The following is a 15,347-nucleotide window of genomic DNA, read 5'->3' on the forward strand; positions in this document are numbered from 1 at the left end:
AGGAAGCCAGCACAGATGCTGTCGTCTTCCATCTGTTTGCTTCACGATCTGAATGTTCCTTTCTGTGGTCCCAGGGGTGGCCCCAGATGCGGGGCTGGTTCACCGTGGTCCTTGGCGCACAGCTGCTTGTAGGCTTCTGTGCTAATGTGCTGGCATGCTGGGGTCACTGGCACAAGCCGCCCCAACCCCTGGCTGCCTGGGGCTCTCAGGTCTGGCTCCCCAGGCATCTAGCACACTGCCCCCCACAACAGCTGTCAAGGGAGGGAGAGCTGGGTGACTTGGCTAGCGTGATCCGATGCAGCTCCTCCCCAGCCCCCTTGATGCCTCAGCACCATGGAGCTTTTGCTCCAGACGGTTTGTTTATGATGCTAAACATATCAGATAATTGAAAGCTAATGCTGCTGTCTGGATCACTAGACATAATACGCCTGGGTAACAAATCAATTTCCTCATTGCCCTACAAGGCTTCAGAGTCAAAAGCGCGGCACATTGTGCGTGTGTGTGCACACGTGCATTCATGCATGTGTGTGCTCCAATGCCGACTTGTTAGGAAATGGAATTCCAGACTAGCTTCTGCAGGCACTAGCTGGAGAGAAGGGACACCTGTATGCAATCTTGTTGTTTTTGAAGCTTTTGAATTTTGTGTTGGAGGAGTAGAGTACTCACTTATAAAAAACATCCGGAGGCCTAGGCAGGCTGATTGCTTGAGGCCAGGATTTTGCAACCAGCCTGGCCAACATGGTATAGCCCTGTCTCTACTAAAAATACAAAAATCAGCCAGGCATGGTGACACATGCCTATAGTCCCAGCTACTCGGTAGGCTGAGGCACGAGAATTGCTTGAACCTGGGAGGCAGAGTTTGCAGTGAGCTGAGATCACTACACTCCAGCCTGGGTGACAGTGAGGCTCTGTGTCAAGACACACACACACACACACACACACACACACACACACACACACACACACACACACACACAGAGGAAACATCAGCTTCAGCTGCCTCCTGCCAGTATTCTGAACATAATGTTAGTGTTGTACACTTGGGTACCGCTATGTCAATGTGAACTGTGACTGCACCACCAGGAAACCTTCACTTAACTGGCAACTTCAGTTATCCAAAAGGGGGAGCAAAACAAAGTCATATGAAAACAAGGTCAAATATCTGCCTATCTGTATGCACGTGCATGTATGTGTGTGTGAATGTTTTCATATTCCCTTAGATCCTATTTATGCTTACTTAACATGCATTTCTAACAATACAAGTGGAATCAGCTATTTATTCCACTAGTGCCGTGCATCCACACTGAATTGAGGACTTAGGCATTACCTTCTTTAACCCTCACCACAGCTAGTTTTGCTATGGAAAAACTGACGGCTGGAGAAGATCTAGTAACTGGCCTGAGGGCATCTGGCTTCCAGAGCTAGCGCGCCATCTCCAGGTCAGTGTAACTCCAGGTGCCAGCTCTTACCTATTGGGCTCCAAGAGGCTGCAGAGGAGACTGGGCACAGCACATTTGGGAGGGAGGAGGGGCCCTGGGGACAGCTTAAGAGGGATGGCCTGCCTAATATCAAAGAAAGAGTCAGAAAATAGTTAAAATGGATGCAATAACCATTGGAACAGGAAATCATATCAGGGTAGGGCCATTTGTAGTAGGGCTACAAATTCTGCATCCTTCAAGAGCTTCTGAGGGTGTTGCTGTGCTACAGGCTGGCAGACTCATTAGGCTGATCGTATTGATGTAAGGTCATCAAGAAAATGTAAATCATGATCTGTCTACTCTGCTTAAAAAGACAAGGATGTGTGTAATGCATTTTAGGTGGAAAAAAGAAACATCCAGCAAGGAAGTTGAAAATGCAAAGAGTTTTGCATTTAAATTTAGTTGTCTGGAAAATTTGGTTATGAAGAAGAGCTCATTAATAGCAGTGAGAAGTCACAGTGAAGATAACAGCAATCTGATAGCGAGAGAGGAGCTGGAAAAGCTTAGAAAAATGAGGCAATACTGGGCCTGCTACCTATCGAGAAAGGAAGGATGTTCCTAAGTCCCACCCACTGAGCTCCTGTCTCACCAAGTACCCAGGAAAGTTCTGCCAGGTAAAGGGTGCCTTGTCCCTGTGGACTTTCTCAATCACCTTAGTCCTCTGGGGTTAGATGGTGGTGGGCGTCTTTGTGTTCTATAGTTTTCTGCATAGGAGAGGAGTAAACATGAAACATTAAATACTGAAGGTAGAAACAACTCTTAAACATATCCACATGACATATTTTTAATTAAAATATGGACCACACATTCTGTACCATCCAATTTTGGAATGCTTGGAGATTGCCAATTTGTTTATCATATTGGCCCAAGCAAAACAGAAGGAAGAAGAGAAAACTGGAGTACAAAAGCACCATCTGGTTGGGAACGGTGTCTCACACCTGTAATCTCAGCACTTTGGGAGGCCGAGGCAGGTGGATCACCTGAGGTAAGGAGTTTGAGACCAGCCTGGCCCACATGGTGAAACCCTGTCTCTAGTAAAAATACAAAATTAGCTGGGTGTTGTGGCACATGCCTGTAATCCCAGCTACTCAGCACGCTAAGGCAGGAGAATTGCTTGAACCTAGGAGGCAGAGGTTGCAGTGAGCCAAGATCGCACCATTGCACTCCAGCCTGGGCGGCAAGAGTGAAACTCCATCTCAAAAAAAAAAAAAAGGAATTACAATCTAATTTACTCTAGCACAAAGAATGTGTCCCCATGAATGTATCAATTAATATTTAATTTATGCCATGTCCCATTATAAAAATGCTATGAAGCAGCTATCTGTGGTCCTAGGTCTCTGGGACCTGGTGTTGCTCTTATGAGTCACCGAGAGTGGCTATGTTTCAGACTGATTTTCTAGAATTGCCAAAGAGAATCTGCATGGCCATTCCCTGACAACATTTCCCTTCTAAGCCCACCTGGCAGCATCATGAGATCTTGATCCCAGGGGTCTACCTTGACCTCACTGAGGTTTTTGAGTTCCTGCCCTAAGCCCGACTCTGACTCTGGAGGTCAATGTCATCATGTATTATGCCCACTGTCTCCCTCCCTCTGGAAAAGTGGTGCCCACTAGCTCTTGGCAGAGTAGTGGCTCTGTGGAATGGAAGGGCAGTGGTGAGAGGTTAGGAGCAGGGCACTGAGCTGATTTTCTGAATGGAGCATTTCACATTTCTGTGGAATGAAGAGGCATGAGAAATCCAGGAGAGGAACTTTCAGTGGAGAGAAAAGGCTCTTGGCCAGTGGGTTCCAGCCAGAGATGGTGAGAAGAGACCACTGTTGCTTCTGGAATGTGTAGCCTGGCTTGGGCCATGGTCCAGCAGGCCAACACACCCCTCATTTCCTCTCAAGAAATGCCTGTGACTTGAGAGGGTCCTGGGAGCTGTGGCTTGCCCGTTTTTCTCTCTCACCTGGACTCAGTGACCTAGAGGTAGACTTTTTTGTATTGGCCCGAAGCCTGGTAGTGTTTGCTGCAAAGCAGTCATTTTCAAAATTGATGTTGTTTTAAGCCATGAGACTCTTGCTTTAATAGCCCTCTTAGGCAGAAGCAGAAGCTTTTTTTTTTTTTTTTTTTTTTTTTTTTGAGACGGAGTCTCGCTCTGTCGCCCAGGCTGGAGTGCAGTGGCGCAATCTCGGCTCACTGCAATAAGCTTTATATAATAAAGCAGGATTTCTCAATCCTGGTGCTGTGGACATTTGGGGCTGATGATTCTTAGCGGTGGGGGCTCTCCTGTGCATTGTAGGATGTTTAGCAGCATCTCTAATCTCTACCCACTGTAAGCCATTGTTACTCTCTTTCCCCCGCTGTGACAATCAAAAATGTGTCCAGATATTGCCAAATGTCTGCTGGGGGGCAAAATCACCTCCCTTTGAGAACCAATGTATTACGAGACTAAAGTGGAGGTAATTTATTTAAAGTAGGAGTGGGCACCTGATGTGCCACCCCTTTGCCCTCTTTCTCCTCCCTCCACTCTCTGTTTCTGATTGAACCAGGACACCCAGATTGAGAGCAGAGCTGCAGGTTCCTGTGGGGGCCACCACCATGCACTCTGCAGAATTGCACAGTCCGTTGGGCCTTGCTCTAAGTTCTTTTCCTCCACAGTGGGAGTGGGTTTATAAGATGTCCAGGCAGGGATGAGCTGGTCCAGCCTGTGGTCCTGGAACAGGGAACCAGTCACAACCTCCACAGGGTTTAGGTGCCTGGCCTTCCTCTAGAAGTGAATAGGTATTGATTTTTTTCTTTTTTTTTTTTTGAGACAGAGTCTCACTGTGTTGTCCATGCTGGAGTGCAGTGGTGTGATCTTGGCTCACTACAGCCTCTACCTCCCAGGTTCAAGCGATTCTCCTGCCTCAGCCTCCTGAGTAGCTGGGATTACAGGTGCCCACCACCACACCTGGCTGATTTTTGTATTTTTAGTAGAGACAGGGTTTCCCCATGTTGGCCAGGCTGGTCTCGAACTCCTGACCACAAATGATCCACCCGCCTCAGCCTCCCAAAGTGCTGGGATTGCAGGCAGTATTGATTGATTTTCAAATGACAAAACAAATTCTCAACCTGGACAGCTCAGAAAATCACAAAAAAGGAGAAGCCACATGTAATCGTGCTGGGTTGAGGTACTCACCATTAACAAAAGCAAACCAAACCTGCTCTTTTACTATATATATATAATATTTTTTAGAGCCTGCCTTTTTCACTGAAAATGGTGGTATCCCTAGTAGCACACACACACCAGCCAGCAGAGTCACAACACTGACCTCCTGGTTGGGTACCAAGTGGTGAGTCATAGGAGAACTTGGCAGGTGCCCAGCTGATGCCATCCAGAAATGTCAGGGCCTCATCTTCATCCTCTTGCTCTTCCTCGGAACCTGCTCTGATGTGGCATCTATGCACTCCTTGAACCTGTGTATAAACTCCTGCTGGAACAGTTTTCCTGGAGGCCATGAATGACAGGTTTCCTACCCCTCCACACTCTGCCACATGGGATTTTTATCAATGATTCCTGAGAAATGACAACTTCCAGCAGAAGCCTGATGCCATTTTTAGCTTGAAAACTGAGAACAAGACTGCTCAGTTTCTGTAAGGCACAGGAGGAAAATAATCAGCACAGCCAGCTCTGCCTGAGGACTTACATGTGCCCCACACTGCAAAGGGGTTTTCTTTTTTATCATAGTCTTTTGATCTTCACATCATTCTTAGGAAGCAGTTATTTTATTATCCCCATTTAATAGATGAGAAAACTGAGGCACAGACAGAGAAGTAACCTGGACAGGGTCACATAGATAGGGATACAGATGGGGCCAGGATATGCATTTTGACCATCAGCTTCTAGGGCAGGAGTCGACAACTGTTTTCTGTAAAGGGCCAGAGAGTAAATATTTCAGGTTTTGCAGGCCATATGGCCTCTGTAGCAACTATTCAGCTCTGTTATTGTAGCTTGAAGATAGCTATAGATGACAGTAAATGAACGGGTATGAACAAGGAAATTTGAATTTCATGTAGTTTTCATGTGTTACAAAATAATTATTCTTCTTTTGATTTTTAAAAATGTAAAAACCAAACACCGCATGTTCTCACTCATAGGTGGGAATTGAACAATGAGAACTCATGGACACAGGAAGGGGAACATCACACTCTGGGGACTGTTGTGGGGTTTTGGGAGGGGGGAGGGACAGCATTAGGAGATATACCTAATGCTAAATGACGAGTTAATGGGTGCAGGAAATCAACATGGCACATGGATACATATGTAACAAACCTGCCCATTGTGCACATGTACCCTAAAACCTAAAGTATAATAATAATAAAAAAAAAAACGTAAATGCTATTTTTAGCTCTGGGGCTGCAGGAAAGCAGGCAGCGGGCTGTAGCTTGACGACCACTGCCTTAGAGCCCTGACTTCTACCCACACTGTTGCACTGTGGCTATAAAAATGCCATTCCCTGATTTAGGAAAACTCAGACCTACCCAACGGAGGAGGTGGGGACCATTATTCTGCTTACCGGAGGACTCTTTGCATCGAGGAGTTCATTCATTTCTCTGCCATATCTCAGTGCTTGCCTAAGTCAGGGAAGGGTCAGTTTGTGGGCATAAGGACATGAGGGCTGAGAAGGGTAAGGCTTGAGAACATGGTAATGATTGACAACTCAACTGTAACAACACATTTATGGAATTCTAATGTGGGCTGTGAAAAATGATTTCATTGATTTAAACAATTAGATCAAAGTTGCTTGTTGGGAGCAGATCCTTGTAGGAAGCTGGAGTCCTGTGAATGAGAAGTATTCTGTACAACCATGGTGATCTACCTGGTAATTTACAAAGCCCAGGGAATACACTGGGGGACCTGGTGGCACAGATAGTTCTACTCCTCTGGCGCTTTCTTTTCATCTGAAATGTTGCCAGGTTCTCTGCCGTGGTGGGAGAAGACCACCCAAACTGCCCTGGGGCTGTAAGCCTTCCAGGGAGAACTTTGGCATTGGAATCCAACACCAACCTGGCCACCTGGTCCACGTCCCCAGCAGATGCCAGTGTCTCTGGCTGCTCAGCAGGGACTTTGAGAGAATGTGGTACAAAACAGGTTCTCAGCATACCTTGTCACCGTGTGGCTCTGAAATGCTTCCAGAGGCCCTGGCAGTCATAGTCCTGCTGCCTTGCTGGCTCTGACTCGACTTGGTGGCAGATGGCAGAGCTATGGGTATGGTGGTGCCGGAGAGGAGACGTCTGGGGAAGGTGGCTGTCACTTTTCTGGACAGAGTGTGCCTGGGTTAGTTCTGTCCCAGGATGAGCTGTCACCTCTCTGTACTCTTGACTAAGATGGTACTTAGACTTCATGGCCACTGATCAGAGTAAAATCCTGGAAGGATGGGGTGGGTGGTGGAAGGCCTTTTCCCGAGATCCTTTGGTGCCTCGTACAGGTGTGTACGAATCGGCATCATTCATACACCTTTAGAGCTGCAAAGGGCTTTGATAATTAATAGTGTAATGGTTCTCAACCTGGGGACCCCAAAAGCAGTAATGAGGGGTGCTTGTTTCTGGCATTTGGTCAATATAAAAATAATAAACCCAGAAATCAGATCCATACCCATGACAAGCCTTCTCATGCTGACAGAATGTTGAGTTTCTTTGCTTTGGGCTGGAATTTATGCAGTGGATGAGTTAGCACGGGTTTGTGTCTGTTGATAAAAAGCTCTGGTTAACAGTGATTTATATTGCTGATTAATAAATCCAAGAAGATGAATTAATTAGTAGTTAATAGATGTAGTGTGCTTGCTAGACATAAACCTCCTTAAACATGGGATCTCTTGGGGCAAAGTTCTAAAAGGAGACCTTCATGATGAAAAGGGGAGAAACTGCTGATCCAGTGCAACTCTCCTCTTACAAATGAAGACATGAGAGACTCAGAGAGGTGGAAGCACTGGCTCAAAGTCACTAGGTCCTGAAGCCTCGGTTGAAGCTAGGGTTTGTGTCCTCCACTACCAGGTTCCCATGCTTTCCATGACACCCTAGTGGCTCCAGGATCCTTAGGTGGCCCCCACTCTCTGGAGTCAGCCCCACCAAATCAAGCCATTGGTTTTTTTGAGCTCCAGGAGGGATTGGGCTGTGGGTCACCCAAAGGGGGCTTCCAGAGTCTAGACCCTGGTGATGCTGGAAGTAGGAGTGTGTCCCTACTTGGTTATGCCCACTGGCCAGCCAGCCACCCCGTCCTTTTTTAAAGCCATGTCATTTGTATTGTCATTATGGGCAATAACTAAGGGGAAAAAAAGGCCAGTCCTTAGGAAATTCTGAATAGGAAAAAGAAAGAAAGGGAAGGCAAGCAGGGAGATTGAACTTCACATCTTTAAATAGCATCTTTTTCTAGCTGATGGGGAGACATTCAATGCAATCCATGGGCCAGGAACTTGGAACCAATGAATCCAGTTAATTCTTGCAACAACCCAGTCAGGCAGACGGTGCGAACCCCACCACACAGAGGAAGAAACTGAGGCTCAGATTTATTTGGTGACTTGGCAAAAGGCCTGGCAATCAATTAGCTTATCAGGGATCCAAAGCCAGGTCTCTGTGGCTCCAAAGCCAGCCCCATTTCTGTTGCTTCTGGCTGACCCTTACCTTTACTCCTCCCCTGCAGACACATAGAGAACTGGCGTAGTCTTCACACGCTCAATGCCGTGGACATGGAGCTCTACACTGGACTTCAAAAGCTGTGAGTGCACCTGGCCACAGAGAGGCCTTTCCCTGTGGAAGGGGTGGATGTCACCTGGTCTGCCTTCTGGGGTGACATGAGGGGCACAGCAAGGCTGCCAGCCACGCTTTCTCCCCCGGGTCTTCTTTTGGTAGAGTTGGCAACATACACTTAGGGGACACCAGAGGCTTCAAAGGCCATCTCTTCGCACCCCTTTGTTTCACCCTAGTCTAGAGAGGCAAGAGGGTTGTGTGAATTCCCATCTTGAAGGTAGGGTTTCAAGGCAGGCCCGGAACCCAGGCATGCTGGGTGAGTGTCCTTTCCCTACCCTTATGCTTGACTGATGAGCCCCATGGAGTATGAGATTTCCCAGCTACTTCCACCCTTGGATGTCAGTGCTAGTGACTGTGGGGACCTGGAGTGGGGAAAGGGACAACGAATAAAGAGGGCTGCAGCCCTGCCATCACTGGACCAGCAGAAGCCCTGGTCCTTACCCACTGGCCAGGATGGGTGGAGGGCAGCTGCCAGTATGACCCCTGACCTCCCAGCCTCACACAGGGCCCTGGGGTGTGTGAGCCCAGATGCCTCCCTGAGCAACCCCAGCAGGACACCTGTGATAATTGGCAATGAAAAGGTGCAGATAATCCACAGGGCATCTGCAGGGCCAGCCTTAGCCTCACCCCCTGCCAGCCTCAGCCCAGAGCAGATATCCCTCTGCCACTTGAGCTCTGCTGATCCTCTTTTTCTCTCTGTCTAGGACCATCAAGAACTCAGGACTTCGGAGCATTCAGCCCAGAGCCTTTGCCAAGAACCCCCATTTGCGTTATATGTGAGTAGAGCTGGGCTGCAGGGATGGGGGTCACATGGCAGGGACTCGGGGCAGTGAAGCCAGAGACCTGAGGTCTAGACCTGGTTTTTTGCCTCCAGGGGCTCTTGGGCAAGGTTTTGAACTTTCTTGGGCTTCCAATTTTGCCTCTTAAAAGGATTATTTTGGGTTTGATGATCTCTAAGTTTCCTGTCAGAAGGAAAAATGTAGGACCAGGGGCTGAGAGGGAGAGTCAGTCACCTGACGCCCAAGTGTGTTCACTTTCATGATGAAACTTGCAGTTTTATGGGAACGTAAATGATAGGGAATTCCACTCATATGTAATGTGAATACTACACTTCTGGGACCATAAGTAGGCCCATAAGAGTGTGTATGTGTGTTAGGACTGGGGGGGTTGCAAGAAGAAAGAAAGCATGGCCAATAGCCAGTGTTATGTCTAAATAGATTCTGGGTTCAGTGGGGAAAAGCTCAGAGAAGTGGAAACACCTGTATAAGGTCACACAGATTTGTCTGGGACAAGCTAGAGGTCAAGTGGTTATGGGTGGGGGTTCCTGTCTATCTGTGCCTCCTTCATCCTGTCTCTACCCTTTCCCTAGTGGGGATAGAATCACAAGAGTTGATGCTTCCTCTCTAAGCCAAGTTCTGGGCTGATAGACTTTGGGATTTAATGAGGACTGCCATTTCCTGGGGAGAAAGTGGGCATGAAAGGAAGCCTGGGGTGAGTGATTAGGGGAAGTGCCAACCCGCTGCACCCGTAGAGGGGTACTTGTTGTCTGGGTCAACTCCAAGGATAGTGGCCATCTCAGACACCCACTGGGCATGTTCCCAAAGAGCAGAGGCTCTGCAGGAACCAGGTGGGGAGGGGTCTATTGCCTTTGGGGAGAAAGTGGAGAAGTGGTGTGCCTTGGGCTAGTCTTTCCTGTGGCTACTTAAAAGTTTCACTGACTGAGCACTTTGCATTTGGTAACGGAAGGGCAGCTGGGCTGGAGAGAAATTGCATGCACCGACCGGGGCGGAACATCCAGGGGAGCTGTAGGAAGTGGAGGGTAGGGAAGGTGGGGAAATGGAAGAGATCACAGTGAATCCTGGTGGAGGAGTTGTTTTTTCTTTTTTGGGGGATCCTGACCTTACCCCTGGAGTGAGTGCTTGATAAATATTTGTTTATCAGTATGGCCACCTCTGCTTTCTGTGGAGCTTTCTTTTCTCTGGAAAGAGCAGGCTGTATGGCCACTGCTCAGGGCTAGATGTATCAACTCCAGGGGACTGAGACCTCCCTTTCAGCTGTTTAATTTAGCTGTTGCCCCTTGCCCCAGGGTAGCCTCTGTGGTGAGAGTCTCCTGATGTGTGTTCTTTGCAGCTGGAGGCATAGCTGGGACCAGAGGAGGGTCTTGGACCAGATGTTCCAGGTGTTTATTTTATTGGGGGTTTGAGTTTCACTGTAAAACATCCCAAGGGAAAAAGCTTTTCATATATGAGAAGTCTCCGTTTTCTTAGTAATTCATACAAGGGTCACAAAGCCAAATGCCCATGGTGGACCAGGTGGGGTCACGTGTCCCCTCCAAAGAGGCAACCAGTCATCAGTTCCAGCTGACTGCTGCCACGTGGAGGTGGGGCCTGGTGTGGTCAGACTTGTTTCCAGAAGACTTGGAGATTCTGTGAAACAACTCAAGTTTTAAATGCTGCCAGCTAAAAACAAGACCCTTCATCTCCATGGGCCATATGAAACTACTTCCATGAGCAGAATGTGGCACGCGGAGTGCCAGTTTGTGGTGCAAGGTCGTATTTGGGGGAGGGATGCTGTTGATGTGAGACAAACGCTGTTCTCTTTGAGGACAGGGGCTGGGTGCTCAGGCCTCAGAGCCTTCTAGGGCACGGTGTCCCTGCAGCTCTTAGGCAGATGGAGAGGCTTCGGGACCCAGGCTCAGGAATGGGAGCAGGGTTGCATCTTGGGCTGCAGGTGGCTCTGAAGTGGGTTGTACCAGAGCATGTCTTTGGCTTGCCCTTGAGGATCCTGGAAGAGGGTTGTGACCCACTGTCTCTTTTGGAATGATACGGGATCTGCTGAGTGGTGACAGCGATAGAGGCTGGTGGAGGTTTGCAAGATTCCCAAGGCTTTGTGGGTAGGAGGACCTAGTTGGAGAAGGACCCAAGGCTACCATTGAACCTGCCTATGACCTTGGGCCCTGTTTTCTCCTGGACACATTGGCCAGCTCTTGCCAAAGTACTTGCTATTGGCTACAGGAGGATTACCGAGAAGGATGGATGACCATTAGTTCACCCCCAATTTGAGTCTGGCTGTGCATTAGGGGCAAGTCAGGGTGCTCAACCTAGTTCAAGAAAGTCAGCACCCAGTCAAGTGGCTCTGATAGGCACAGTGGGATGCCCAGAGGAGCCTGGGGGTCACAGAGAGACGAGTCAATAGGATGAGGCAGAGGCACTGGCTTTATCCACGGGTTTTATTTATTAACTTTTCTTATTTATGGAGACACACACCAAATTCCCAATTGAGTAAATTTCCCGGCAGCTTTGGGACATTTTCTCCTGGCAAATGGGCCAGGTTTCTCTGCTGTCTCACAACATCTTCTATTTCTGTCCTCTAAATGCATTTACAAGTCTTCTGGCCCCAGCTGAGCAATCACAAGATGATCACTTACTCCAACACTAATTGCTGAGCCCTGGCTTGGCGGCTTTTTTTTTTTTTTAGGGTGATGGCTGAGAAGTCTTTTCTTCTTTCCTCTGTATAAAATAAGAAGTAGGAAGTGATATCATTGCCCCTAGTACTGATGTCAAATTGTTCGAGTTGTTCTGATTGGTTGAACTGTCTCCCACTCCTAAGCTACTGTTGCGTTAATCAGTGTAATTCTTCCTCAGGCCAGAAAATGAATTGACAAAGTTTTGGCCAAGTTGTCTGCTACACAGTAGTCTGGAGATGAGGACTCTTGGGCCCTACTTCATGGTTTATGAGTGACTGACCATCTCCTCTTGACTGCTTCAGTTTTCTCTACCTTTTGTAGAATGTGGAAAATGAGATATGGATGAATACACATCAAGGGAAACCCTTTTTTGAGAGATGGGAATATTCTCCACCCTTGTATCCCTTCTCTGATCCTAAGAATTTTGGATTAAGGATTTTTAAGGATAAGGATTTCTGAGATTGATAATTGTAATAGCCATATGCCAATCTGAAAAGTGGGCATAATAATAGTGACTATTCTAGGGATGGGATGTGGTCAAGATTAAATGATAAGAGGCACATACAGCTCTCAGCCCAGTGACCAGGAAATAGTGAGCATTCAAAGAGAACAGTTGCTAGTAATGATAGTAATTATTGTTATTATTTCTGGTGATGATTATATAATCAAAGAGAAAGGGTTAGGTGACCTTGATGGGTATTCTGACCACTTCTTTGTCCTGGAAAAGCTGAATTTCTGTCTCACAGTGGAGCCCACCTCTCTGGTGACTGGAATACTCATATTCTCCAGCGTCTTTCCTCATTGTACACTGATGAATAAATCCGGATAAGTTCTCTATTCTCCCCTTTTATCCCCACTTGCTCTAGACTGTATGTAGACCTCTCTGTAGATGCTGTCAGTTTCAGAAAGGACCTAAGCAACTGAAACTGATGAGCTGACAACTTTCTTTATTTCCACCTGAGTTGAGATCTTGTCCACCAGCATTATTGAACTTGAGTTGTTCTCAGAGTCCTCTGAGCCCCACTTCTGCAGCTGGCCCCTCTTTCCCTTTATGGGGTGTGTTTTCTCTGGCATGGCTCACACAGACTGGATCACCACAGTCTGGGATCCCCATACATGAAGAATGTAGATGTCTGTCTATGAGCTGCACTCAAACAATGGTGCTTCCTTTCATCTGTAGAGCTCTTCATGGTTTTCAAAGTGCTTTTCCATACATTATCTCATTGAATTCTCATAACTATCCTTGGGGCAGGGGTATGGTAGGTGGCTTTATTTTACAGCACAGAAGATAGGCCCAGAGAGGCTCTGACTTGTAAGTAGCAGAAGTAGAACTGCACCTAAGTCCTCTGATTCTCTTTCCAGGAATCTTTCCACTATAGCTCATGGGCCAGAAGAGGCAATGTTTCTTCACAGAAGCAATTTAAAAAGTTACTATGTTTTGCTAGTCATTACTATGTTCAGAAAACCGCATAAAACTGCTGGTATCAGAAAAGAAAAGGGAAAGGCTAATACTGATTGAGAACTTCCTGTGTGCCAAGAACTGTGCCTGGTGCATTTGCAAATTTGAACTCACTTACTCCCCACAGTAACTCTAAGTTAGGAGTCCTCTCTCCCCATTTCATAGATGCAAACACTGAAGCTCAGAAGTTATAACTGAGTTCTCCTAAGGTTACACAGTAAGTTAGTGGAAGAATCAGAATGTGGACTCTAAATCCTTTGAATCTGAAGTCCGTGTACTTTTTTACATCCCAGGAGCGTTTTGTCTCTCTGGTTTTCACAGCAAGAACTTCTTATAGGAGGGGTGGGCATCTTTAAAGTTCTGTGAAAGAGCTGCTCTTTCCCCCTGGGGATTCAGTACGATCCATCCTCAAAGAGCTCTCTTGAGAAAGCTCTGTTTAGTTCCTCTTTCTATTCAGGTCAAATCCTATAATGACAGTTACATTACAACCTGAATATCTTTATTATGAAAGATTTCTTAGCATTAGCCTATGGCCTACTTATTTCCAAGAATATTTAATGTAAGATTCCAGCAAGCCAAGAGAATTTATTTAATCCCTAGAGTTGATTGTGGTGGGATCTCTCTTGGGCTCCATTTCTTGCTCTTTTCCAAAAAGCTCTGGATGCCGGACTAAGTTATTTCTCCTTTCAGAAGCAAACGTGCACTCAATCTTTAGCTGGGAGAGTCAGCCGCCAGAGTGGGGTGAAAGATGGAGAATGTCCTGATTTGAGCACGATTGTGTCAACCGTGTTATGTTTGCAAGGACAGGAAGTCAGTGATGCTATGTGGATAGGAAAAGAAGAGGTGGCTAGGATCCCTACCCTTTCAAGACACTGACTGCATAGGTAATACATTTCTCTTGAGATTATTGGGGTGAAAAAATGATGACATGGATTTATTATGTATTATAAATTACTCAATGTTCTTTCTCCTTGGAATAACCCCAGATTCTGAGTTTCAAGATAATGTGTAGACAGTATCTCAGTAAATTTTTTTTTTCTGCCTGCCCCCTTACCTCTGCACTGAGACTTTTCTCCAAGTCCCAAAAGGATCGGCAACTGGCACACTGGTCTCCCTCACTGCTTCTCCACAAGCATCCTCCTTCTTCTGTTCTTTGTGGAGGACTTAGCCATGAAATGCGGGATAGCTGACAGTAAGGAGCATGGGCTTTGAAGATAGAAAGATCAGGATTCAAATCCTAGATCTTTCACTTCCTGCTGTTGACCTTAGGCAAGCTGTTGAAAGGAAAATAAGAGTTCCTACTTCATAGGATTGTTCTTAGCCTTAAATAAGACAATGCCTGGAAAGTGCTTAAGACAATGTACTATGAAAGACTCAATATATATTTTTTGCTATTATTAAAGACTTCCTCCCTACACATGTTGGTCTCCAATTGTTTAGAATCATAGACAGTTAAAGCTAGAAGAGTCCTTGGAACCAACTCCCAAATTTGTATTCCTATCTTGCCCTTTAGCTTCCTGTATCAAACTGCCTACTTGCGTGCCCCAGTCACGAGTCAACCTTAAGTTGTCCAAGACAGGATTCTTGATTTCATACCAAGCCCTTCCTCCTAACCTCTTCTTCCTCAATGCTTCTTGTTCTTGTAAGTGGTACTATCCATCAAATTACTCAGGCCAAAACCTTGGGAGACATTCTTGATGCCTCTCTTTCCTTTACCTGCTCAACTGCTTCTTCTTCAGTTTAATAAATTCATAAAATATTTTGTATCCATCTGCTTATTTACCCTTTCCATCCTCATGTCTATTGTCTTGGTCCAAGTCATCATCCCCTCCACTGACACTGTGACAGTAGCCTTCTAACTTAGGTTTTCCATGCCTTCACTTTTGTCTGCTACATTTCATTGTCCACACAGTTGCCAGAGTGATATTTTAAACATATAAATCCGATCATGCCACTTAGCTGCTTAAAGCCCTCCAATTACTTCTTGCGTTACTTACAATAAAAGCTAAGCCCCTTTCCGTGGCCACAGGACTCACATGGATATAGTTTCTGTCTCCCTGTCTAATTGTCTTGTATTTTTCCCCTTGTTCTCGCTGCTGCAGCCTTACAAGCCTTTTCAGTCCCTTAAATGTGCCAAGCTCATTCCCACATTGGAGTTTTTGTCCCTGTTGACCCAT

General features: G+C 46.5%; 1 protein-coding gene across 9 annotated transcripts in view; it reads left to right on the forward strand.

The window, feature by feature from the left end:
• The window catches only part of NTRK3 (neurotrophic receptor tyrosine kinase 3), a 561,369-nt gene that overhangs the window by 240,637 nt on the left and 305,385 nt on the right, over positions 1–15,347 (forward strand). For all 9 annotated transcript variants that reach the window (XM_055277323.2, XM_063640134.1, XM_055277325.2 and 6 more), the window contains 2 exons: positions 8,139–8,213; positions 8,950–9,021. In XM_055277323.2, the coding sequence (XP_055133298.2) occupies positions 8,139–8,213; positions 8,950–9,021 (147 nt within the window). The remainder of the gene's footprint in view (positions 1–8,138; positions 8,214–8,949; positions 9,022–15,347) is intronic.

The sequence above is a fragment of the Symphalangus syndactylus genome, chromosome 5 (assembly GCF_028878055.3).
Source record: "Symphalangus syndactylus isolate Jambi chromosome 5, NHGRI_mSymSyn1-v2.1_pri, whole genome shotgun sequence".
In the NCBI taxonomy this organism is placed as follows: domain Eukaryota; kingdom Metazoa; phylum Chordata; class Mammalia; order Primates; family Hylobatidae; genus Symphalangus; species Symphalangus syndactylus.